Consider the following 24,831-nt stretch of genomic DNA (forward strand, 5'->3'; position numbering starts at 1 on the left):
ATGCAAAAATAATGTTTTGATGTACAAGACATAAAATGTTGAGTACTCATTTAAAAATTATAAAAAATAAAACATTAAATGTAAAATTAAATTTGCCAGTAGGTGTCAGCAAGTCACTGTTAATAAGTGAGTCATTGCGATTGAACTGACTCATTTAAACGGTTGATTCATTCAGAAACAAAACACCATCATGTTGCTCAGAGACGCAAAACTGTGCTATGGTGGCTGTGTTTGGAATTATATTTGTTGTTAAAAAACAGGCAATATGGTGTCTAAACCGCAAGTCTCTAAATTAACTTCTTGTTCAAAACTGTGCTATGGTGGCTGTGTTTGAAATGATATTTGTTGTCAAAAAATCATGCTGCTTTTGGGAAAAAAAACCCACTCTTCGTGTGATACTGATTTATATATATGATTATAAATATATATATATATATATATATAATATATAATATATATAATATATATATATATATATATATATATTCCCCCAATATCTTCAATTTTGTGATCATTTTGAATGCATTTTAACAGACTCAATCAGGCAGTGAAAGAACGCACTCTAAATGCGCGCGCACTAGTCTAATCTACTGGACTTCACAATCACGGCACTCCGTGTTTTGTTTGGTTTTTGGCAAAATACTGATAATGTCAAATCGCACATCGTTAAAATAACAATTACGCTATTATCGCAGATCGCACACCCTGCACCGCTGTCTTTTTGGCTACTTTGTGCAAAACCTTTTGCTAAACTGTCAAAGCTTCATCTTAACCACCAATGCAAGTAACGTTATTGACCTTACCTCTACATGCTTGCGAAGGGTTGATGTCGGGATTTTATAAGCTGCTAGTTTGGTCTTCCTAGGCAAACACAGCTTAGGCTACACTGCATGATAAAACATAAAAATATCCATGGGGTTCAGTTCATTTCCTTCGAGTTCAACTTCAGCAGAATACTACAGGGTTTCGTTTTCAGCGGTGTCTGCACCATAACGCTTTTCTTGTACGTCTGCATCTTGTGATTTTAGCGCCAGTTTGCTCTCCTGCCCATTATTTACTGCAGTAGTTTCCAGGGAGCGATTTTTTTTTTTTTTTACTCAGTAATTAATGCGTTTTAAAATGTAGCGAAGTACAATACTTCAAACAAAATATACTTAAGTAAAAGTAAAACTACAGATTTTAAAAATTGCTTGAAAAAGTAGAAGTACACAAAAAAGCTACTCAATTACAGTAACGCGAGTAAATGTAATTCGTTACTTTCCACCTCTGGCTTTACATTACACGATAACATTGTACTGTCTGTAATACGAGTACAGGACTGTTGCCATGAAACAGGCCAAACACACTTCCTCAATAATTTGCACTTGAGTCACCTGATATTTCTCAATGTTACAGTGAACCCTCATGTTATCATTTGCTGCTTTTACAGCCATGAGCCGATACCGACATTCAGGTACAGAGACATTTCAAATAAACATGTTAATAATGTAAGGAGTCAGTTGTATTGTACATATCATGTATTGTTTACATTGTATTGGCTCGCTTTTGTAAATGACAAGGCTGTTCTACACTGCACAGTACAGACAGAGGAGACCGGGGCTGGTTGTTACATTTTTACTTTACTGAATGTTTCTAGCTCTGTAAAATGTATTTAAAATCGGATGTTACTGATCTGCTAAACTTTCTACTTTTAACACAGCTGAGCAAAGACTTGCAGACATTGACTACACACAGCTGGCACAGCTAACCCAGCTAAATGAAAGGTAGAAATGGTCATTAGTGTGCTAAATACATTTTTGTTATTATTCCTGAATGTTTCAGTTGCCTTTGAACTTGTTGAACTAGTGTTTTAATATCCCATTTTAAAAACAAGATGGTAATAAAAATGAAAATGTCTAACTGCTTTGCTTCTCTTCACAGTATCAGTTCTGAAGAGGCCCATAAAAAATTAATGAAACTTTATCAAGAAATATTCCTGAACCCTCAGACATCTTTACCCAGAATACAACTCAAGACTAGGATGTGAGTAACTATTTTTTTTCTTTCATTTTTTAAATCATTATGCACATTGCTAATTAGTAATCCCAGCGTGTAGGCTATTATGGGATCAGACCACTAGTTAAAACTTTCACCAAGTAAGGAAAAGGTCAGTGTTGCATTGAAGTCTGTGGGGCAGATAATATGGAGTTATTTGTTTCCAATTCAGAATTGCTATATTCCTAGGAATTCTGTCTAATATAAAGTGCAGATCATGTCTGCTTAGTTTCAGTGAGCTGTTTGTGATCAGTTTCAGGTAATGTAATCCTCTTACCCTGAGAAGTAGTTTATTCAGCTGCAAAACTTAGTAGCCTACTTAGTAAACGCTGTAGCAATGTAAACTCAGTAAAGCTCAGAATAATGCCGTGTTCCAGGCAACCCGTAACCTGTGTTTTTCCAACCTTCTACCCGTGAAAGTGCACCAGAACGGCAGTCAAACCCGTGACTTCGCACCCGTGAACTCATACTAGTTCGATGTACTCCCAGTTCCGAGCTCTGACGTCACAAAGTCCGCAAAACAACTATGGCAGCCCCTACGGAAAATTTTGCCTACGGATGCGGTGTTTATGCAAGTGGTACACGCTGAGAAATAGACTTTAGGACAATATAACGTTGCAATAAATTGAATAATCTAGCTACAATTCCTTGCGCTCAGGCTGTTTGGCATGACATGCCTGGAACGCTACAAAGTCGTGAGTCGTGGTTTGAAGTCATGATTTACGGACTCAAAAACCTGCCTGGAACGCAGCATTAGATCAGATTACCATGTAAAGGAAACATGTATATAGTTTAAATGTAATGTAATCAAATTATAACATAATTTTATGTGTTTGCAATGTAAGTTATTTGATTCAGGGTTTGTTTGTAATGTCGCTTAAACAATTTCACATTCAGACTGAATGCATGTAAAGTACTGGTTCTCACACCCAAGATGAATGTATTTGATCAAGAATACAGTAATATTGTGAAATAGTATTACAGATTAATAGAAAATCTGCGTAATATTTTTAGAAAACCAGGACAGTGTAATTTTGGTCTCATTGAGATTTATTTATATCTTCTGCATATATGCATTATAATTTTAGTTTTAGTTGTGGTTTAGTTGTGTTTTTTTGAGATTTTGTTTTGTCATTTTTCTTGTTTTTAAATATGTCTGTATAGTTTTTATTAATTTTTATTTACATTATCTATTTTGTGGAAAATTATGTCTCTTTAATTTCAAATTTCACTTATTTTAGTACATCAAGTTAATCTGAATGTAAACAAGAAATGTTAAAAAATAAAATGAGACTTTTTTAAAAAATGTACTTTTTATTTTATTTTATTTCAAGCAAGTGTTTTTTTTATCTTTTTTTTTTTTTTTTAAATGTATTATAGTTTTAGTTTTTATTTTTGTTAACTATAATAACCCTAAATCAGGATACTTTTTTCAAGATTCAAAATAACAGCATTTTATTGTTAAATAAAAATGTTTTGTAACATTATAAATGTATTAACTGTCACTTTTGATCAATTTAATACATCCTTACTTAATAAAATTAATTTCTTTAAAAAAAAATTGCAGAGCCCAAACTTTAGAATAATTGTGTATATTAAAATAAAATTTGACGGTGCTTTCAGCAGGCCTCTGCATCAAAATTCATTTAGTAAAATGACTGTTATTTTTACCTCTTGGGAAACAAACAAAAAACTGTATTGTACTGTTACTTTGCTAAAAAGAGTGTGCTGGAGCAGTTTTAGCCTCCACGTCAAACCTGCGTCAATATTCTAAAAATCGCCTTTGTGCTTTTTTTGGAAAGTAGCATCTTGTCGAGTGAAAGTCACAAACAGGAAGTGTTTTATAAAAGACACGTGGGCCGCGCCCCTGCAGAGGCGTGATGCAGAAACTGAGGACCTGTCAGTCATTTCAATCCCACTGTAGTCCCACTCAAAGATCTTCTGAGTAATGTTTACAGTCCTCTCAACAGCCTGCTGGAGCAGCAAAAATGAATGTTCTTGTGGGAAGTGAGTGACATATGAGTCATGGCTCTAATTGGCTGGAATATAGATCTGCTCCCAGTAGGAATCGGGTTTCTTGAATAGCGCTCGTAAAGAAGGGTTATTTAAGGATTGGTTAAAATGAAAAATGGTGAGTGATTATCTTGTAAATCAACTTTAGGACCGTGGTTAAGGTAATTCTGATTGAATGCACTGCTTAATGTGGCTGTGCTTTTCAGTTACACCATCAATCAAAAGTTCGGACACACCTACTTATTCTTTGTTACTTTCCACACATTTTATAATAATAATAATAAGGTGATTAAAACTATAAATTCACACCAGTTGAAGTATGTCTCATATCTGAACATACAATATATACCTTAGCTATAGTTTATTTATAGGGACAATTTATATTTGTCTACAAAACTAATTTCAAACATTTAGGCAGAATATTTTATATAAAATTTTTATGATCATAATTATAATTATGATCACATTTAAATACATTTGTTTCTTAAAGGAATAGTTCACCCCAAAAATTAAATTAGCTGATGTAAATGAGTTTTTCTTTATTGGAACAGATTTAGAGAAATTTAGCATTTCATCACTTGCTCACCAATGGATCCTCTGCAGTGAATGGGTGCCGTCAGAATGAGAGGTAAAACGGCTGATAAAAACATTACAATAATCCACAAGTTATCAACTTGTGAAATAAAAAGCTGTGTGTTTGTAAGAAACAGATCCATCAAGTCGTTTTTTCTTTACTTCAAACTGTTGCTTCCAGCTAAAATATAAGTCCTTTAACTATAATATTGCTTTCTCCAGTGAAAAAGTTGTCTCATCTGAATCAGGAAAGAAATGTGCACAGATCAAGCACCTTCATAAACAAAGTTCTTAACAAATATGTTAATGGATTTTGATGTGAGAGGACAACAGGAGATCAACTTTTTCCACAGGACAAAGTTTTATTATGAATTATCGACTGGTGTTTTGATTCAACCCTAAAAACATCTTAATGATAAATGTGTTTATTATAAACACAGCTTTTCACTTCGCAAGACATGTTAATTGATGGAATGGAGTCATGTGTATTACTTGTCGATTATTGTGATGTTTTTATCAGATGTTCAGACTCCCATTCTGACGGCACCCATTAACTACAGAGGATCCATTGGTGAGCAAGTAAAGTAATGCTTAATTTCCCAAATCTGGTTTTAATGAAGAAACAAACTCTTCTACACTTTGGATGACCGGAGGATAAGTAAATTTCAGCAAATGTTCATTTCTGACTAAACTATTCCTTTAAGATATTTTCTTCTGTTCATGCAATCACTTACAGTATGTAATTTAACATCTTTTTTATTTCTTGCAGTCCAAAAGTGATAACTACATTTCATCATGAATTTTGTTTTATACAGAATTTATTACATTCTGATTCAACAGCACAAACTTTGGAATTGGCAAATGATGGCTATAAACTTTACGAGAATCATCTGATCTTCTCTATTCCTCTTGGCAGCAAACCTCCAGTGAAGCTGAGAGTATATGAGTCCGTCCAAGAGGTCAGCAGACATCAGCCACGTGGAAAACTGGCTCAGGAATCACTCATGAATCATGTGATTAAAGCCCTTAAGAAATTGTGAGTATGACTAAGTGTTCTTTGTGGGTAGTTTAAAGGCCCTCTGGACATATTGATAATACAAAATGACTGATATAAAACACACATTCATACGTTTTGTCAGGCCTGATTTGAATCTGTTGGGGTGAATCTCATTAAATCTGTCAAACAGGTCAGATTTCTCCCCAAAATCAAAAGCTCATTGATTTAAATGAGCACATTTCCTCCTGAACTTTTCATTACTTTCACGCAAGAAAATCTCACTTTCATAATGGGAAACTAAAAAATATGTATTTTAAATGCTACCATTAATGATATGTTTTAGTGCTTTTAATTTACTTTGATTTTAATAGAAAAATGTGTTCAGACAGAACAGTTCTCATTACTGCATTACAGATGAGAAATGAAAACATCCATATGCATTACACTAATGAAAATTGTGTTGACTGGTTTATTATTATTAGATCGACACTGTTTTATCTATTTGTAATTTATAATGTAATAAAATTGACATCTAGTGTTTCCATCTACCAACAGAGGGCAGTGTAGCACCTTTTCAGCATGTCAAACAAACATGACTTATTTCTGCTCAGGGCTACATGCATCTCAGAATTTCTTGGGTCAGTATTTAAAGTGACAGTTTTAAATGGTTTTAGCCATATGAAATCTGTGGCAAATTAAAATCATAGCTTTCATAAAAATGAGGAGGACATTCTGAGAATTCACTGTTGAATGACATTTGGTAACACTTCATTAAGAGCATAATAGAGAATGGGACTAATCTCCTGCCCTCTCTGCCGCTATCTCACAGTGTTATCTTAATTCAAATCGATAGGCCCTGTTTTACTTTCCTGCTGTCACAGTTCATTAATGTGAGAATCGTTGAGTGGGAGAGAGCGAGAACAATATAGCTTTCTTTACCTCCCGTGTTGAGCGGCACAGGACTGTGGGATCGAAATCTCCAAATATTATTTCCTCCTCTTATATGTTGCTTGTAGGTGTTTGGATATTGTTCCTTGTGATATTATCTCCCTCATTCATCCACTGAACTTCCCAGGGATAATGCATCTGTTTTTTTAGTGGTTGTTCTTGAGCTTTGTAGGACAGATAGACACTACAGATGCAGGGAAGAGGATATGGAGATCTTTCAGTGCAGGATTGGAGCACGGTCGATGTGAAAAATTAATATCAACTAGATTTTTGTTCTGTTCTGATAGAAGAAAGCTTAACCCCAAGCCTCTATGATATTTTGCTCACTATACTTTGTATGGCACAGATTCCTCTCTTATTTTACACTATAATTCGAAAGTTTGTGGTTTGTAAGATTCTTTTAGTGTTTTTAAATGTATGAAGTCTCCTTACCAAGGCTGCATTTAAAAAAAAAAAAAAAAAAAAAAAAAAACAGTAATATTGTGAAATATTATTATGAATTAAAATAACTGTTTTCCATTTTAATACATTTTTAAATTTAATTTATTCCTGTGATGCAAAGCTGGATTTTCAGCATCATTACTCCAGTATAACACAACCCTTCAGAAATCATTTTAATATGCTGATTTGCAGCTCAAGAAAAATGTCTTAGAATTTTTGAAAACGCTTGTGCTGCTTAATATTTTTGTGGAAAACATAATACATTTTTTTTCAGGATTCTTTGATTTATAGAATGTTGGAAAGACAGCATTTGTTAGAAATACAAATATTTGACAACAACGTAAAAGTATTTTCTGTCACTTTGTCATCAGTTTAATGCGCTAAAGTTTAATACATATGATTTTTGAAATCTTTAAGCATTAGCAAGCACCACCATCCCATAGGAGAAGCTTGCACCAGTGCAGCATGGTAGAACATAATCAGAGTGAATACCGAGCACTCAGTATATGATAGATGGACTGTGCCTTAGGCGGAGTTAATGGAGGCAGATGGCAATGCATTTCTCCTGGATTGCTTCACTACATTGTGCTTTGCATGCTTAGTTATAACAAGGGAACTTGTACTTTAATGTGCCATATTACAGCTGAGTAACATGGACCATGTACAGAAAGCTTCATGCATGGGCAGCTCGAAGGAGAACTTCCTGTGATACCTGTTCTGCATTTGTAGTGACATTACCTACGGGGCTTTACGATGCCCTTGTAGACGGTTCTTGATGCTTTTTCATGTCTTCACGTGTTTATTCCTTCCCAGCTCAGTTTCTAGATATCTGGGTCGTGTATGCCAATTGCCACCGGGGGAATTTGTTTGAAAGATGTGAGCTGGATAAGAGAAATAGGTCACGATTTTATTCGATTTGGGAGACGGAATCGTCTCGTCCCTGTGAGGTTCCGCCTTGTGACATTCAGCGAAATGTATTGTGAAGGAATCTCAGCCATGTGGAAATGAGATTAGAAAGGGTAAAAATGTGCAATCCCACAGCGATAGGCACTCGGCGGTTTCACAGGAATCACTATCAAATGATGAATGAGGGCCCAAGGGTTTGTTTTAAAGGTAAACAAAACGCTGATATGGTTTAAAGTCAACATGAAATCAAAATTTACCCTGTTACTTTTTTCTTTTAAAGTGCATCGCTGGTCACATTGTATGTTATGGCTCTTTAATGCATGGTATTCTAAAAAGAAAAAACCTTGTCTTTCAATGAAAAGGCAATAACATGCTTTGGTTTTGAATGATATGCCCTTACATTTAAACACTCACATTTCATGGCCACAATCCAATCCATCCCAGATGGATAAAACGAAGGGCCAGGTTGTGGCATTCTTATTGAATTTCCTGCTTCATAGTCAGCCCCTGCTTGTAGATATCATAACTACATCATTTGGACCCAGTAGCCTTATTTTTTTTTCAAGCAAGCAAACTAGCAAACACTTTGCTATAGTAAGTTTTGCAGATGGCTGCATTTTATTTTTGGGGAAAAATATTACTATTTTTACTATATTATCTTTTTGATTGAAACCTTTCTTATTTTTTTATGTTGAAAGCAGTTGTGCTGCTTAATATTTTTGTAAGATTTTTATTCAAAAAGGAAAATTAAATTGATCAAAAGTGACAAAGACATTTATAATGTCAGTAACTATTTCTATTTCACAAATGCTGAACTTTCTATTAATCAAAGATTCATGAAAAAACTTTTAATTAATTTTTAACTACTGAACTGGATGATTCAACTTTTTTCAGAATTGATAATCAGAAATGTTTCTTAAGCAAATCAGTATATTAGAATGATTCCTGAAGGATCGTGTGACACTGAAAATGGCATTAATGATCACAGAAATAAATTACATTTTAAAATATATTCAAATAGAAAAAAAAATATTTTAAATTATTGTAATAATATTATAAAATATTATTTTTTGTACTGTATTTTTGATCAAATTAATGTAGTCTTAGTGAGCATAAAAGACTTCTTTCAAAGAGATATATATAATTGTTAGCATTTATAATTAATTAATAGATATTAGTATACTTAATAGCTTGAGTTCTTTGGTTCTTTTGACATCATAGCTAGGGATAGTCACTAGTGAAGGGTTTGGAAATGTATTCATTCATTATGGTGCCATCAACCATTAAAGTGTTGTCATGATGTAATCTTCTGGTGGTTCCAGAGTAATTAGTCACTTGACAATTGCACCTCAGTTGATTAGTCTCATAACAACTTAGATGTGGAACTGAGTGCCCGTGAGCAAGATGGCAGATTTCAAATCGCTTAATTTCAGGGTGTGAATGTGAGTGGTTTTCTTAATTATAAATCTCCTTGAATGTTGAATATCCTCTTTGATATGTCAGAATTAAGACTACGTTTTGTGTTGAATGCAATACAGACTTTAATTTGTAATTATCATTTGCACCTCAGTGTCATTGCTCACCTCTTCTGAGTACATTTTAAACCCATCTGAAGGTCATCCGGTGACCTGGTGTGTGTACATACACTAACCTATATGGGTTTGTTGTCTAGTGTGTCTTTACATCTGCTCTTGTCATAAAGCCAGTTTTCCCAATCCAGGTCTCATGGGGAGCTGGACCAACTGTGCTGGCAACACATACACACACATGTACACACACTTCCTGCTCTTGCACACTGTTCCCGTGAGAGCTTGTCTCTCTGCCAGCTCTGGAGGCAGGAAGTGCTGGCTTCGCCCATGTAGCTTCACGTCCAGGAGGCCATTGTAACAGTCAGAGCAGGGCAGTGATGGGGGGAGAACCAGCGGAAGACGTTCAGCTGATTTAATGAGGGAAGCCGGCCAGCACAACCTGCTTTGTGTGCACTTTCTGGCTGTATTTTTGTTATAGTTCATGTATTTATTTTGCTCCGTTTTTGAGGGCTCTGACCCCTCCTCAAGACTTCATCCTTTCCCACAATCCTCCTGTGTTTCCTGGGGATGTGTGCTGGACAGAGAAACACACTTTGACCCAGAAAAGTTTTCAATGTTACCTGAAACTATAATCAGGGCAAATATGAGTCACATGTATACATATATACGTATATATAAAATACAATTATACATAAAAAAATATAATTTTATACAAGGTTTAAATTGTTCTACCAGAGCATTGTGTATCATGAACAAACAATGAACAATATCTTCACAGCATTTATTACTCTAGATAAATGTTAATTTCTACTTTTTTTTTTAATTTATAGTTATATATGAACACTAATGTATTATGAATGAAAATTAAGAATTAAAAAACAATTAACAGTAGATGAAGGCGCTGTTCATTCTTAGTTCATGATACCATTATAAAATATGCCTTAAATAGTTCAAATAATTGTAAACTTATATTATTATCTTACTGTATATGTGTGTATATACAGACTAAGTGATTGGCTCAAAAAGTAAAATATTTAAAACCACCCCCTCATTTACACAGTTTTTCACATATATTAACATTTCAAACCGCAATTTAACATCTGTCACCATCTATATATTCAGCCAATGGGTGTGATTGACATCCGGTACAGTTCAGATGTGTCTATCACGTGAAATGTTTAGTTCTATGGTGTTTTCTTAAAGTTTAGATCATTTTGGAAAGCTCTGGGGCTGATTGGCTGGGTTCCCTATCAGCCTACAGCTCTAAACCACTGATGTATTTGCTTTTTAAGATGTTGTCATGGTGATGAGGGCTGTTGAGTGTGTGAGGAGGCCAAATGAAGATGGAAAAAAAATCCCAAACTTTGCACCTCTTTTATATATTCATTACTTCTCACTCAGTGGTGGTATTTGAATTCACTTTTTTCTTGATAATTTCTTTTTTTTAATAAGGATTACTTTCTCATTTGTGGTGTATATTATAATAAATGTCCATTTAAAGGTCAGTGCCTTAGTGCTCAATGGACTTTCACAGATATTTTGTTGTATTAAATCAACACACATTATTTCAGTCCAGTGGTTTCTGGTGTGTCTTCTTGGAAAAGAAAAATTGTTTTTTTTTGAGCTTAAAGGTGCTGTATTCCATTTTTTTGGACTGTACTAAAGCATAACAATGCCATATGTCTGCTGAAATTTAGGGAACATGCTAAATTCACATAATTGTTTCTCCAAAAAACGATGTTAACTTACAGCCAGTTATTCTACTTTCGAATGTGTGTTCCATGTTGGAATGTTTGTTTTTGTTTTGGTCTGTGTGACTCCTACCACTGTCAGTCTACCCAATAGTATTTCAACACCCTGGGTTGCCAGGTTGTGGTAAAACACAGTGTATAGCAGCCATTGAAATGGTTGAGAGATTGCAGATTTTACCGGACCTAAAAAGTCTCAGCATCCATCTAAAAAGCTCTGTGATCATAGGCATATTAAAACATAGATAAATCGCAGTGTGTGAGGCCCAGCCTTTTATTATCAATTATGCTCATTCCTGTTACATGTCCTCAATCTGGCAACCCGCATGAGCATCGAGTCTGAAAAAAAAAGGATGTGGGGGAAACGAATCTCTCCAATATTTTGAATTATTAGACTGCAGTAACCATTTCACCTGCTAGCCGCCAATATTACATACTGCACCTTTAAACTGATTTTTGCAACATGGTAGAAGGTTTGTCAAAAGTCCAGACTCTGTAGTATGGTAGTGAATTGTTTTTATACCTGTGCCAGAAAATAATTTCTTCTCACTTTGGGAGTTTGAAGATCATGATCCGTTGCTGTGGATCAGTTTGTTCTTTCAGAAGACATTTATGATCAGATATTTAATATTTTGGGACATTAAGAAACTAGAAACACCCAGTATTTCATTACTCTTCACTGTGGGAAAGGAGAGCCAGAGAGAAATTAACCAGACTGGATTTTTTTCTGGAAATATGACCAGGATCAGGTGCTGTTCGCAAATGGTATCGCTGACGGTTCTGAGTGATGGAGTCAGCGGATAAGTGCACTGGTAAATCTCTTTACTGGAGGAGTGAGGTTTCTGAATATAACAACAGCTGCAGTGGAAACTTCATCATCATCACTGGAGAGGTTGAATGGGATTGGGAAGAAGGGAAAGTCCACTTCTGGGCAGGTCAATCAAGGCTTGGTGTTTTGGACCAGACTCTCTTGTTGTCAGGCTTGAGAACAGAAAACACAAACACCTAAATGATTTATTTGTCCCAAAGCTGAATAAATGAACTCATTGACTTAACTAGGTTTAATCTAAACCATGTATTTTGAGTGTTTGTTTGTTGGTTATTACTGGCTTGACTATTGCTTTCATGTCAACAGTGCAGCTATTAGAAAAGAAAAATTACAAATAAGCTCTATTTAATCTCTATTGTTTCTTTGAAACATCAATGAGATTGAATGGAGAGCAAATGGAGACTTTTAATCAAGTCATTTGCTTCTCAGATTTTTCTGCTGAGAAACTCTGAAGAGTTTTCTCAGTTTCAGAAAAGATGTCAACAACATATCCCAACTGTCTTTAAATTTGAGTCTGCAATTAAAGGTCAGAGGTTTTTTTTTTTTGATCTAAAATATTTTGTTATCAGATTTGCAAGATACTAAAATTCAGAAAACAATTACAAATTAATGCTGTATAGAAATAAAAGAACATAAAACTAATAAAAACAACGAAAGCACCTAATAAAATTATTAAAACTTAATCTAAAATGAAAAATAAAATAAAATTAAAATAAAATACTGCAAAATATTAATAAATGCTATAGTATATGTGTGTGTGTGTGTGTATATATATATATATATATATATATATATATATATATATATATATATGTATATATATATATATACAATATTTATATAAACACTAAAATAATGCAGGACTTAAAACAAGCCAATTAATATAGATGCTACCACGACTAACATTTTTGTCTACCTGACAAAACAATAATTGCTACTATTATTTATGGATTTATGTATTTAATATTTTTTTTTTTTTTACCAACAAGTGAAAGTTTATGAGCTATGAAAGAGCAACCTTTAAATAATAACATTTTACTTGGTGAATTGTTGGTGAGCGATTGGTTCAAACAAAAGCAAAGCAGAAATCTGCCCACGTCTTCGCTTTATAATGTGGTTTTATAGCAGAAATTTAGAAGAATGATTAATCCCTCTAGGGTGCCTCTGATAAACCGCCTCACTGTGCCCAAAATGTTTATGAGTTGCTGTATCAAGTCAGAAAATGTGTTTTGTTTTGTTTTTCTTACAAAACGACTTAACTTTTTCCATTTAGCAGAATCTCCTGCTAGGCGTGTGAAAGGGTTTTGTTTTCACAGAGTGATGTTTTGGTCCAAAAAAAACGTTCCCAGTTTTGATGACATACACACGTGTTGGCTGAGGAGTCTTATTTAACAGTTCTGACAGTTATAATTTGTGCTTGAGCTCTGTTTTGTCAGGACTCGGGACTCTTTGGCTGTTAGCAGGAGAACCACCGAACCAGCTGCAAAACTGAGACTTCTGACAGCTGCTACATTTGAGGAAACAGATCTCTTTCTTTTCTCTCTCTCTCACACATCCATGGCAGCCAAGCTATGGTTGGTGGATATCAATTAAGCAAAATCGCAGAGATCCAACTAAATGGTATAAAAACTGTACTTGTTTAAGCCTCTCAAACTTAATGGTCATCCTATTTTGTGTACTAGCAAGGTCCCCAACAGGTTATTTAAAGCGATAGTACACTCAAAAATTTAAATTATGTTATTCCAAACCCTTAAGACCTTCGTTCATTTTCAAAACACAATTTAAGATATTTATGATGAAATCCACAAGCTTTCTGATCCTGCTTATAGCAAAACAACTACCACATTTGAGGCCCAGAAAGGTAGTAAGGACATTGTTAAAATAGTCCATGTGACATCTCAGATTTCATCAAAAATATCTTAATTTGTGTTCTTAAGATGAACAAAGGTCTTACGAGTTTGGAACAACATGAGGGTGAGTAATTAATGATAGAACTATCCCTTTAAATAGAGTAGACGACCAGTAAGGGTGTATCTGCTAGTGAATCAGTTCTAGGTTAAAGTGATAGTTCAACCAAAAATAATTATTTACCCAGTGTCTTTTTTTTTTTTTTTTTGGAGTACTACAGAGTATATTTGGAAAAAAAATCTGGTTTTATATGATGAAAATCAATGGGGTCCAATGTTCTTAGTAATATCTTCTCTCTTCAAGGAATAGTTAATGTTTGCTGGAAATGTACTTACCCAGAGATCTTGTAAGATGTACTGTAGACAAGTTTGTTTCTTCATCGAAGCAGATTTTTGTAGAGATATGCCATTACTGTACATCACTTGTTCACCAGTGGATCCTCTGCAGTGAATGGGTGCCGTCAGAAAGAGAGTCTGAACAGTTGATTAAAAAACATCACAATAATCCACAAGTAATCCACATGATTCTAGTCCATCGAGTAATGTCCTGTGAAGCAAAAAGCTATGCATTTAAAAGAAGCAAATTCCTCATTAAGGAGTTTTAACTGTAAACTTCTGCTTTGCTTCTGGCCAAAATACCAGTCCATAATCTATAATAACGTTTCGTCCAGTGAAAAAGTCCATCCCCTGTTGTCCTCTGACATCAAAATCCACTGATATTTGTTTAGAACTGTAGAACTGCTTTTAAACAGTTCTTGATCTGTGCATATTTCTCTGCTGATTCAGATTAGATGCCTTTTTTCATTATGGATAGAAAACTAGTTTGAAGTTAAAACATCTTGATGGATTTACAGTATTAAAAATGCAGCTTTCATTTCAAAAGATGTTAATTGATGGACTGGAGTCATGTGGATTACTTGTGGATGATGTTTTTTATCAGCTGTTTGTACTCTCATTCTGACGGCACCCATTCACTGCAGAGGATTCATTGGTGAGCAAGTGATGTAATGCTAAAATTCTCCAAGTTTGTTCTGATGAAGAAACAAACTCATTTTCCTTTTTGGTTGGAAATCTTTCTGGTCTTTATCAGTGGAGAAGATATTAGACTGTAAAACTGCAGTGCATGATGGATGCGGCATTGAACGTGTCTGATAAAGCAGCTATGGTAACAGTCGTATCATTGTTGGCTTTAACACAGCTTGTCTATTCCAACTTTCTTGGTGGGATAAAAGGGATGAAAAGAACAGCAAAATCATTTTGTTTCTAAATTCTAGCTTGACTTTTTTCCCTTCTATTTTGCCTGAGCTCAAGAAAAGTGCTGCAGATAATTTAAGGAAAGACAGTGGAGGTTATCAGCAATGAGATTTGCGCGTTCAGATTGAATTGATTACCCGGAGAAGGTTTCCCTTTTATCTTCAAAGTAAAGTGGCACTTAGAATTTGAATTAAGTTTGCTGGCCATTCTGACCCAAAAACAGCTTTGTGGCTTTAACTTTGAGATAGCCCTTATCGATGTACCTCTTTCTCTGTGATTTATGTCAGTGGCTGCTCTCGGTTTAGTGGCAATTTTCCTGGTGCATTCTCTGGAGATAGTTCGCAGGAAAGTATTTGGTGGCTGATAAGATAGTGTTGTAAAGGCGGCCCGCTCCACAGATAAGGACCATTACAGTTATTTGTTGAAAGACAAAGCCTCTCGCTGTCAGACAGACCTATGAAAACAGCTCAGAGAAAGCGGCTGGCTGCTGAAACCTCTGTAATTGTCTCACAAACTGAGCAGCACAAACATGGAGAACGGTCCTTAACCCTCCTCATGGGAGGTGAAATGAGAGTGTCTTTTCTGTTGAACCTTTGTGACACTGGTTTTCTCTTGTTTTGTTTTGAGGTTGTTGTTGTTCATTGTTCACATTGATACAAAATGGTTTATTACATGAAACGGGTTGAATTCTCGGTTTGATTTAAATCAATGTATTAGATAAATCATGAGTTTAAGTGTTAATAATTTGCATTGTGCATTAAGTTTTACTACATGTCAGGATATAATTGTTTTCAGAAGGTCTTTTACAGTTTAACATGTCAAAGTTTATAAGGCTGATATTTCTGCAAATCGGCACTTTTTTTTTAAAACTAATTTATTATTTCAAAATGGGAAAATAGTTTTTGGATTTTTGTTAATGTTTTTATATTTTTGAATTTGGGTTCATTTCTTTTTTTCTTTTGTGTTTTTTGTAATTTAAATTATTATCTTAATTTATATTATTATCTAATCAGCTGATATCTGAACTGATATTGAAAGTATAGAGAATAATTGTGCTTCACAATAGAAATATTTTCCAATGCAGAGGGCAAAAATGCATAAGCGTTATTAAAGAAAATTACTGTATGTGTAGTGATGTGAATGACTTTATTAATGTTGTAAAAGTGAGCATTAATTATTTGTTGTGTGTAAATCGTTTTTTTACACATGCAAATGGAACTTATTTTGTAGAATGGGACTCTTTTGGAAATTCAATAGTTTTCTTCACTGTCTCACCTCTTTCCTGCTTTTTTTTCCCCCTCTCTCTCCTTCACTGTTTATATTCAGCACCAAAGGCTCTGTGTGTACTGCAATCAGCAGATATTCTCACAAAAAAAAAAAAAAAGTTATAATTCAGTTTTTTCCCCCATTCAGTTGGCGATAAGTTCCTTCCAGTTAATTAGAATCTTATGGGGGGATTAAAGCTTGCAATTATTATTATCTACAGAGAATTCATAATTAGTGGAAGTATATGGAAATGTCAGCGAGAATCCTGGAATTAAGCCAGAGATCATTTCCTAGTCAGCCTCTATTTCGAAGTCACCAGTTAGCAAAATTTCAACACAAAAATGGTTTTCAGGTTCAATTTGGCCTCTAACTTGAAATGCTGTTGTTTAGTAACAATGCACTTTTGTTGAACTAATATAAAGAACTGGCGAGGTTCATATCTGATTGGTTGGGCTTCAGTTTTCTCCGACTCACAATCAAAGAGAGATCTGATTTGACTTACAAGGCGTATAGCTTTGGTTTGATGCCTAAAGTGAATTATTCTGTATATTTGAACTGGAAAAATAAAAATCTCTGGCTGGTGGTCAAAAAAATTCTCACCCCGTCACATGGTTTTTAATCATATGACTGTTTCAGAGTCATTTTAGTATCAGCCTTATTTTGTTTCTGCCAAACATTCTCTTTATCTTACAATTTTATATTGTTTCTTATAATTCAGACTTTTTATGCAGAATGCTGAGTTTAAATCTCACAATTCTGTTTCCTTTTTTCCCACCACAGAATGAAAAATAAAGTTAATTGCGACTTTTCTTCTCAGAATTGTGAGTTTATATCTCTAATTCTGAGTTCTCTTTTGAGTTAAAAAGCCATATTTATTATAATGTATATCAAACCAGTTTTGTCAGGTTTTTTATGTTTTTTTCTTAATTCTTAATTAGTGCTCTCTAATTGGGCTTGTTTTGTTTTAAAAATGAATACTTTTCTAAATAAAGTGCTATTGAACATTGAAGCAGTCCTCAAGGAGGAGTTCATGGACATGTCTTTGTAATTCTTGTTAAATAAAAACTAATTAGGTAACATCTTTTGAATGTGAATACTCTGTAGAAACCATGAGAATCTGAAGGTCCCGTCATGACTCATAATGACCTTAAAGGGTTACTCCACCGCAAAATGAAGATGTTGTCATCAATCAGTTACCCCCATGTCGTTCCAAACCCATAAAAGCTTCATTCGTCTTCGGAACACAATTTAAGATATTTTGGATGAAAACCGGGAGGCTTGTGACTGTCCTATAGACTGCCAAGTAAATAACAGCGTCAAGGTCCAGGAAAGTATGAAAAGCATCGTCAGAATAGTCCATCTGCCATCAGTGATTCAACCGTAACGTTATGAAGCGACAAGAATACTTTTTGTACACAAAGAAAATGGGTTTGGAACAACATGGGGGTAAGTGAATAATGACAAAATTTTCAATTTTGGATGGAGCATACTTTTAAATGTTCAACCTTGCCTCATTCCCATCCATAGATAGATGATGTTACTGCTAATTGTATCTTTTAAAAGGGAGTTGCACTCTCACCCCAGAAATGACCCACAGTATAAAGAAGATATTCCATTATTTTAACAGCATAATGTGTTTTTCTGTTTTCTTTTGTTTTTTATCTGCGTAGCGCTTTGGCAGAAGGACGGGGAATTACAAATTTGGTGAACAGAGGAGGTTTTGTGAACCCTGAAATTAAGACTGCCAAACTGTGTGTGAGACGTTCCTGTAAATTGTAAACTCATGCTTGTACATCTCTGCTAACGCTATTAGGACTAAGCTCTGCCATCTGTGTAGTGTTTTACAGTGAATGCATTTGAGTTTATTGATTTGTAGTCTGGAGTGTATCAAAGATGGAAAATGTAGGTGTATAAAGCATCTGAAATGTTTCAAGACTCTTTGGTGAGTCATTTCTGTTGTTCAGCACCATTTGATCTAATAGATAGTAATTTTAGCAGCTATTTCTATATAAAAGTAAACAGACTTTCAGAAATATGACAATAAAACTTTAGTAATTCTAATATGATTAATATAACAGCTATGGTTAGCCATTTCTTATTGAGTGATTGACGGTTAAATTGCTTGAGAGAGTCAAATTGAAGTCAATTTTGATGTTTTTAACTCACTTTTGAAATTTTGATAATATTAACAAGTGAGACAGATCAGCTAATAGCATAAGATATTACGGAATCCCTTAAATCCTTTACTAATATTCACTGATGTTAGTGCTGTCATTGGCCCAATAGAAATGACAAAACAAGTGTGCGTGTATACACAAAAATGATAATACATTTATTTTTATATGTTTGTGTTGAAGCATTGGAATGGAAAGGCTGATGGATGTCAATCAGACTTTAGAGATAGAATATTCTGGTACAACACAGATTTGTTTGAGAGCTTTTATTCTTTTTGCCTGTCTAAAGCCGGCTGTTTTGAGACTGACACTGATTTACCGAACCCACAAGCACAAGCAAACACCCACAAAGGACTGATTGATGGATTTGACCTTCATCCAGCATAAGCAAACTTATGTGCACACAGTCTATTGGCATTGTGATTACTCATGTTTGCAGCGGTGTGCTCTTGATGGCTAAACTCCTCCCCGGCTATTGCTCTTGAGGTTTTTTTCTCTTGGATGCCCATGGAACTAGACACCACACTAATGCCATCATCATCACAGATCTAAGACACTCGTTTTCCCTTGAGAATTAGCTTTAAACATAATAACACGCTGAAGAGGGGTGTCTTAATAGCAAGTGTTCAGGTTTCATTATCTGAGATGGTGCCTGTAGGATAGCGAGGGTGTAAAAATATTAAGAGTTTTTTGTTTGGGTTGCAGGGGGTTTGTCTTGGACACACACTTACTTTAATGCAGATGAGACTAGATTTCGAGCCAGTTTATTCTAGAGTCTTTTAAAGAATGTCTTAATGGACTCTGAAGGTGTGATTAAATAGCTGCAGGTCACCAAATCGCTGTATGGTCATACAGTTTTATTTATTTTTATTGTAATTTAATTTTCAATTTTTCTGTTTTGCTTTTAGACCGTTCATCTCAATAGATTAATCCAATACATTGAACAACTTTTGTGTATAGATGTATATTATAATTTTATACAGAAATACTTTCTTTTTTATTTTACTGTATATAAAATAAAAATTAGTACTGTCAAACGATCGCATCCAAAATAAGTTTTTGTTTACATGATGTGTGTGTGCGCTGTGTATATTTATGGATATATAAAGACACACACAAACAGCATATATTTTGAAAATATGTACATGTATATATTTATATTCATATAAATTATATCATATATAGATATATTTAATATATAAATGTAACATTTTTCTTAAATATATAAATACATTATGTCAATAAAAACTTTTATTTTGGATGCGATTAATCACAATTAATCGTTTAAAAGCACTAATAAAAGTACATTATTTCTGGACAGATAAGTACTGCTCTAGTTGCCAAAATAAGTTTAAAATGCCGTATATAGGTATAGTTCAAACAAACAAAATTAGAATTCTGTTATAATTTACTCATGTTGATCCAAACCTGTATAAATTATTTTCTTCTGCTGAACACAAAATAAGATATTGTAAAGAATGTGGCTTACCAAACGATGGTAGCCGTTGACTTCCATAGTACTTTTTTTTCAATACCATTGAAGTCAATGGCTGCCGTCAACTGTTTGGTTACCAACATTCTTAAAAATAACTAATATCTTAATTTGTGCTCAACAGAAGAAACTTATACGTGTTTGGAATGACACAAGGGTGAGTAAATGATGACAGACTTTTAATTTTTAGGTGAACTATTCCTTTAAGTAGCTCCAAAGCAGTTAGATACTTTTTCAGTGGGTAGTTTGTCTGTATTTTAGATGCTATAAATAACGAGTAGCTTCCCCAACATAGGTGTGAGTGCCCACTGAATAGAGTTTGCTGTTTAGACTCCTGAAAAATGAATTTGTGATTCTTTGTGTATTTTGCAGCCCTATTGAGAGATCCCAGTCAGAGCATCATATCATTTATAAACTACTGAAGGGAGTCCACAGTCTGACCTCGCAGCTGGGCTCGCAGGAGCTGAAACAGATTAGTACCGTCACCACCGTCGAGACCTGGGATCGTGGACAGATCAGTGAGATATATACTGTATACACACACAGTCACACTCTTAAAGGAATAGTTCACCCAAAAATGAACATTTGCTGAAAATGTATGCCGTCAAAGGTGTACAGTAGATGAGTTTGTTTCTTCATCAGAAAAGATTTGGAGGAATTTAGCAGTACACCACTTGCTCACCAATGGATCCTCTACAGTGAATGGGTGCCTCTATCCATAAAATATTGCAGAAGCGATGGTTTAAAGTTAAAATGCCTTTATGATGGATGTTATTTGATTTTTTTTTTTTACAAGCTCACAAGACACTAATTGATGGACCGGGGTCGTGTGGATTACTTGAGGGTTATTGTGATGTTTTTTATCAGCTGTTTGGATTCTCATTCTGACGGCACCCATTCACTAAAGAGGATCCATTGCTGAGCAAGCGATGTAATGCTATATTTCTTTAAATCTGTTCTTTGATGAAACAACTCATCTACCTGTACATCTTGGATAACCAAAGGTGAGTACATTTCTTACAACTTTTACAAATATTTTTTCAAACTGATATTTCACATTAAAATGAAAATTCACTTAAGATTATGTCATTCAAAGCCCATATGACTGTATTTGTAATGTACTGTGGAAGTGCATTAAGTAATTTTTTAAAGAACATTCTAGCCATTATTTTCAGTTTGATGGAGGTGAAGGACAAAACAGCATCATTAATTTATCATTAAAGTAGTTCATATGACTCATGCACTATATTCAGAGTTTTCAAAAGTAATACAATAGCTTTGTGTGAGAAACCAAATGAAATTTTGTTATTGCTTATGAGGTATTGTAAAGTGTTACCCATAAGTCTGGGTATATAACATAAGAGTAACTAAACTAATGCTTTAAGAGTGTAGAAAATCACATGGCAGGGTTCTGTAATGTTATGTGTCAGGTATTGTCTTATTTAAAGATAATTTCATCTATCATTTTTCCTCCACCATTTATGTTTTTGCACGATGGAAGATGGAAATCATCGATAAAAACACTCCACAACTGAATCGTGCTTCTTTAGAAGCTTATTATTTCTATTTCTAGTTCATCAGGTTTATCAGCTTCAGAACAGTTTATCCACGAATGAGAACGTAATAGTGCTTATATACAGTATAGACTTCATAAACAGTATTACTTCATTGCCTTTTTCTGATCCGGAGTCTTGCAAAACATTAGGCTCAATCCCCAAGAAGAAGATTCTCTTATCCAAAACTGTTAGTTCATATATTATATATCAGTGGCCTCATGCAACACGATCTTTCAAGACAAATCGAACAGATCTTTCATTGGCATCATCTTTCAGTCTCGCCTGTGAATATTGTCAAGTGTTTGGATGTGTTTCTAAAAGGTTGAGAGCCCAACCTGGCTTGCATGATTTTCTATCGACGTGTTCATTCGTCTGCTAATCTGTGCTCAATAACAGCCACGCATTCTTTCAGGGCCACTAAGGAAAAACATAAAGGAAAGAGAATTTGATGAAAGCATGAATCCGTGCCTCCACACCCATGGTTGCCGTTTTGCAAATGTCTGGTGTTTTGGAGATGGAGATTTCTTTATTGATTTGTCTAGAAGGGCGGTAATGGCTGTGGTGTGTTGTATGTCACAGATGGAGGGGGGAAGGGCTTTGTTATGGACGCAAGTTTTAGCTGCAGATGATTACAGAGCATAAACACTGTGATTTGCTGTTGATAGGCATCTGGACCAGGCTGAAAAGTTTGCGTGTGAGGAGTGAGAGATGTTGTGGAGTGTTATTACTAGTGTATGGAGAGTTTGCTTTCAGAGAGCAGTTTTCATCTTATTCAAATCTTTGTGTCAAAGTGATTTATTTGTCTGAAGATATAGATACGACTGAACGATATTCAGCTCATTTCATAATGTGTGTGAAAATTCCTTAAAGGGGTCATATGATGCAATTTCAAGTTTTCCTGTATCTCTTTGGAGTGTTATAAGCTGTTCGTGCATAGATAATATCCCTAAAGTTGCAAAGACTAAAGTCTCAAACCCAAAGAGATATTCTTTATAAAAGTTAAGACTTGTCCAAGCCCTCCTAAAACACCTCGTTTGAACACACCCCCACATCTTAATGTCACTGTGTGGGAAGATTAGCCCAAATGTTCATGCAAAGAAAGAAGGCGCGATTTTTATTCTCGCTGTAGTATTGTTACTGCCACTCCTGCCATGTCCTGGAGACACTGTGTGTTTCATTGTGAAAGCAAAACTACTTTGTTTGGCATTTCAAAAGAGGACACAACTAGAAATCAGTGGTGAAGGTGTATTTACAACACTGTTCCAGAAAAGTTTAACCCAAATATTCAGACATGTGCAGCGCATTTTACAGAGGACTGTTTCCTGAAACTGGGAGTGTAGCCTACAATGATATCTGTGCACGAAGGCTGTTTCTATAAAGTGGGGCAGTTCCAACTTTGCAAGGACATTCTGGCGCTTCTCACTCACAGCCTGTAAGTACGTGTTCATATTTAAAGGATTTGCCACTGATGATTCAAAACGCAAGCTTTGAGCAGTGTAGAGTAGCGCTTACTGTTTGTCGTAAACCGTGAACCGTAAACCACATAAACACATTGCATTACACCAAATACACAAAACAATGTTCTTTTTAGCAACGCTATATGACCCCTTTAAAAGAATGAGTATACAGTATCTATGTGTGTATATATGAAAGTGTAAGCTTGTTGGGATGTTTTTATCAAAGAAATATGAGTGCTTTTTTAAGGAATGGTTCATCCAAAAATAAATTTGTCATTATTAACTTTTAATTTTTTCCTTCTTAAAATCTGCAGTTTTGCAGACTGTCTTGATCATACTTTTGAATACTGTCAAGCTCCAAAAAGTTATATAAATAAAATCATAAGTACATAAAAAATAATAAAATTGGTCCCATATTCCAGTATTTTTTTAATCATTATTTACAGTAATATTAAAGTGTGTATAGTAATATTTAAAATTATTTGTTGACCGTGGTATGTGGTTTTGTCGTTTTTATTAGTTATGTGTTTTTTTCAATATTTCTATTTATTTTTATTTCAGTTTTAGTAATAGTACTTTATATTAAACGTAATTTTTCTGTTGCCTGCCAATGCAACCTTTCTATTTTTAATTCATTTTTTAAATAAAAGTAGTTTTAATAGTTTTAGTTAACAATAACTGTATTCTAGGTCATTGGAAACTGTACAATTAAGTACATATGTGAGAAAGTTTGAAATTTGAGTCATTTGGAGTGATATATTGCAATTTTGAGTAAATGATGAAAATTAAAATTTTTGGGTGAACTTTCCCTTTACACAGGAAATTCACTGCTCCACAGAGAACCATTCATTTAAATGCAGTTGTTTGGATTTATTTCACAGTCGAATGCAAGAATTATCTCATCAGCCCATCAGCACGCATCCATTTATGCATATGCTCTTACTTAGGAATAGGATGAGATGGGCTCCAGTGACTTGATCCATAGTATTGCTTTACTTTTTTAATCTTTGTAATGTGTTGAATCTTATTCTGCATGTGCATTTTTTCTCTACATACTGTAACAGAAACAGCGATAAGATTTAATAGTCAGTCTCTTGCCCACCTGCATAATGGGGTCAAGCGTTTTGACCTGAAACAGCTGAACCGTAACTGTTGAGTGGAGGGTTTTCTAATCGAGTGTGTCTTCTGCCATATTTATCTCTCTTTCTCTGATTACAGTTTTCGGACATAATGGATTTTACCTCGTTCTGAAGGGCTCAGTGAAAACGTTCAACCATGAAACCCTTAAAGAGGATCAGACAGTCTCTACGGTATAAATTATGTTACTTGGTTATCAGTTGTTGAGTTTAAATTGGCCTTTTGCTTTGCCTAACATTAGAAACATTACCATTCCTATCTTGGCAATTGTTGCTGACAAGCATAATCTCTTTTGATCTTGTCTAATGTACAGTTAAGACCCGTTCAAGAATGAAAACTATAATGATAACTATATTAGCATCCACACTGACTGATGATTAAGGGCACTGCTGCAGTCCAGATTTTTTTAGTGCACACTTTAAAGTTGGCTGAATGTTTAGAGTGAATTTTAGGGTCTTTAGAGTGAATCATTTGGATTGACTTGGTAAATTAATTCCCCTAAATGTTTAGGTTTAAACTAATTCCACTTAACATAATTTCTTGACATAGTGGTCACAGTTTACAATAGGC

At 34.5% G+C, this 24,831-nt stretch overlaps 1 protein-coding gene across 1 annotated transcript in view; it reads left to right on the forward strand.

Annotated features, from left to right (window-relative positions):
- The first annotated feature begins 1,242 nt into the window (after positions 1-1,242).
- cnbd1 (cyclic nucleotide binding domain containing 1) overlaps positions 1,243-24,831 on the forward strand; it is a 41,576-nt gene continuing 17,987 nt past the window's right edge. Inside the window, exons 1-6 of the mRNA XM_042751932.1 lie at positions 1,243-1,453; positions 1,700-1,763; positions 1,921-2,022; positions 5,537-5,656; positions 20,484-20,629; positions 24,343-24,434. Coding sequence (XP_042607866.1) covers positions 1,405-1,453; positions 1,700-1,763; positions 1,921-2,022; positions 5,537-5,656; positions 20,484-20,629; positions 24,343-24,434 — 573 coding nt within the window. The 5' untranslated portion in view covers positions 1,243-1,404. The remainder of the gene's footprint in view (positions 1,454-1,699; positions 1,764-1,920; positions 2,023-5,536; positions 5,657-20,483; positions 20,630-24,342; positions 24,435-24,831) is intronic.

This window comes from Cyprinus carpio, chromosome B24 (assembly GCF_018340385.1).
Source record: "Cyprinus carpio isolate SPL01 chromosome B24, ASM1834038v1, whole genome shotgun sequence".
Classification (NCBI taxonomy): domain Eukaryota; kingdom Metazoa; phylum Chordata; class Actinopteri; order Cypriniformes; family Cyprinidae; genus Cyprinus; species Cyprinus carpio.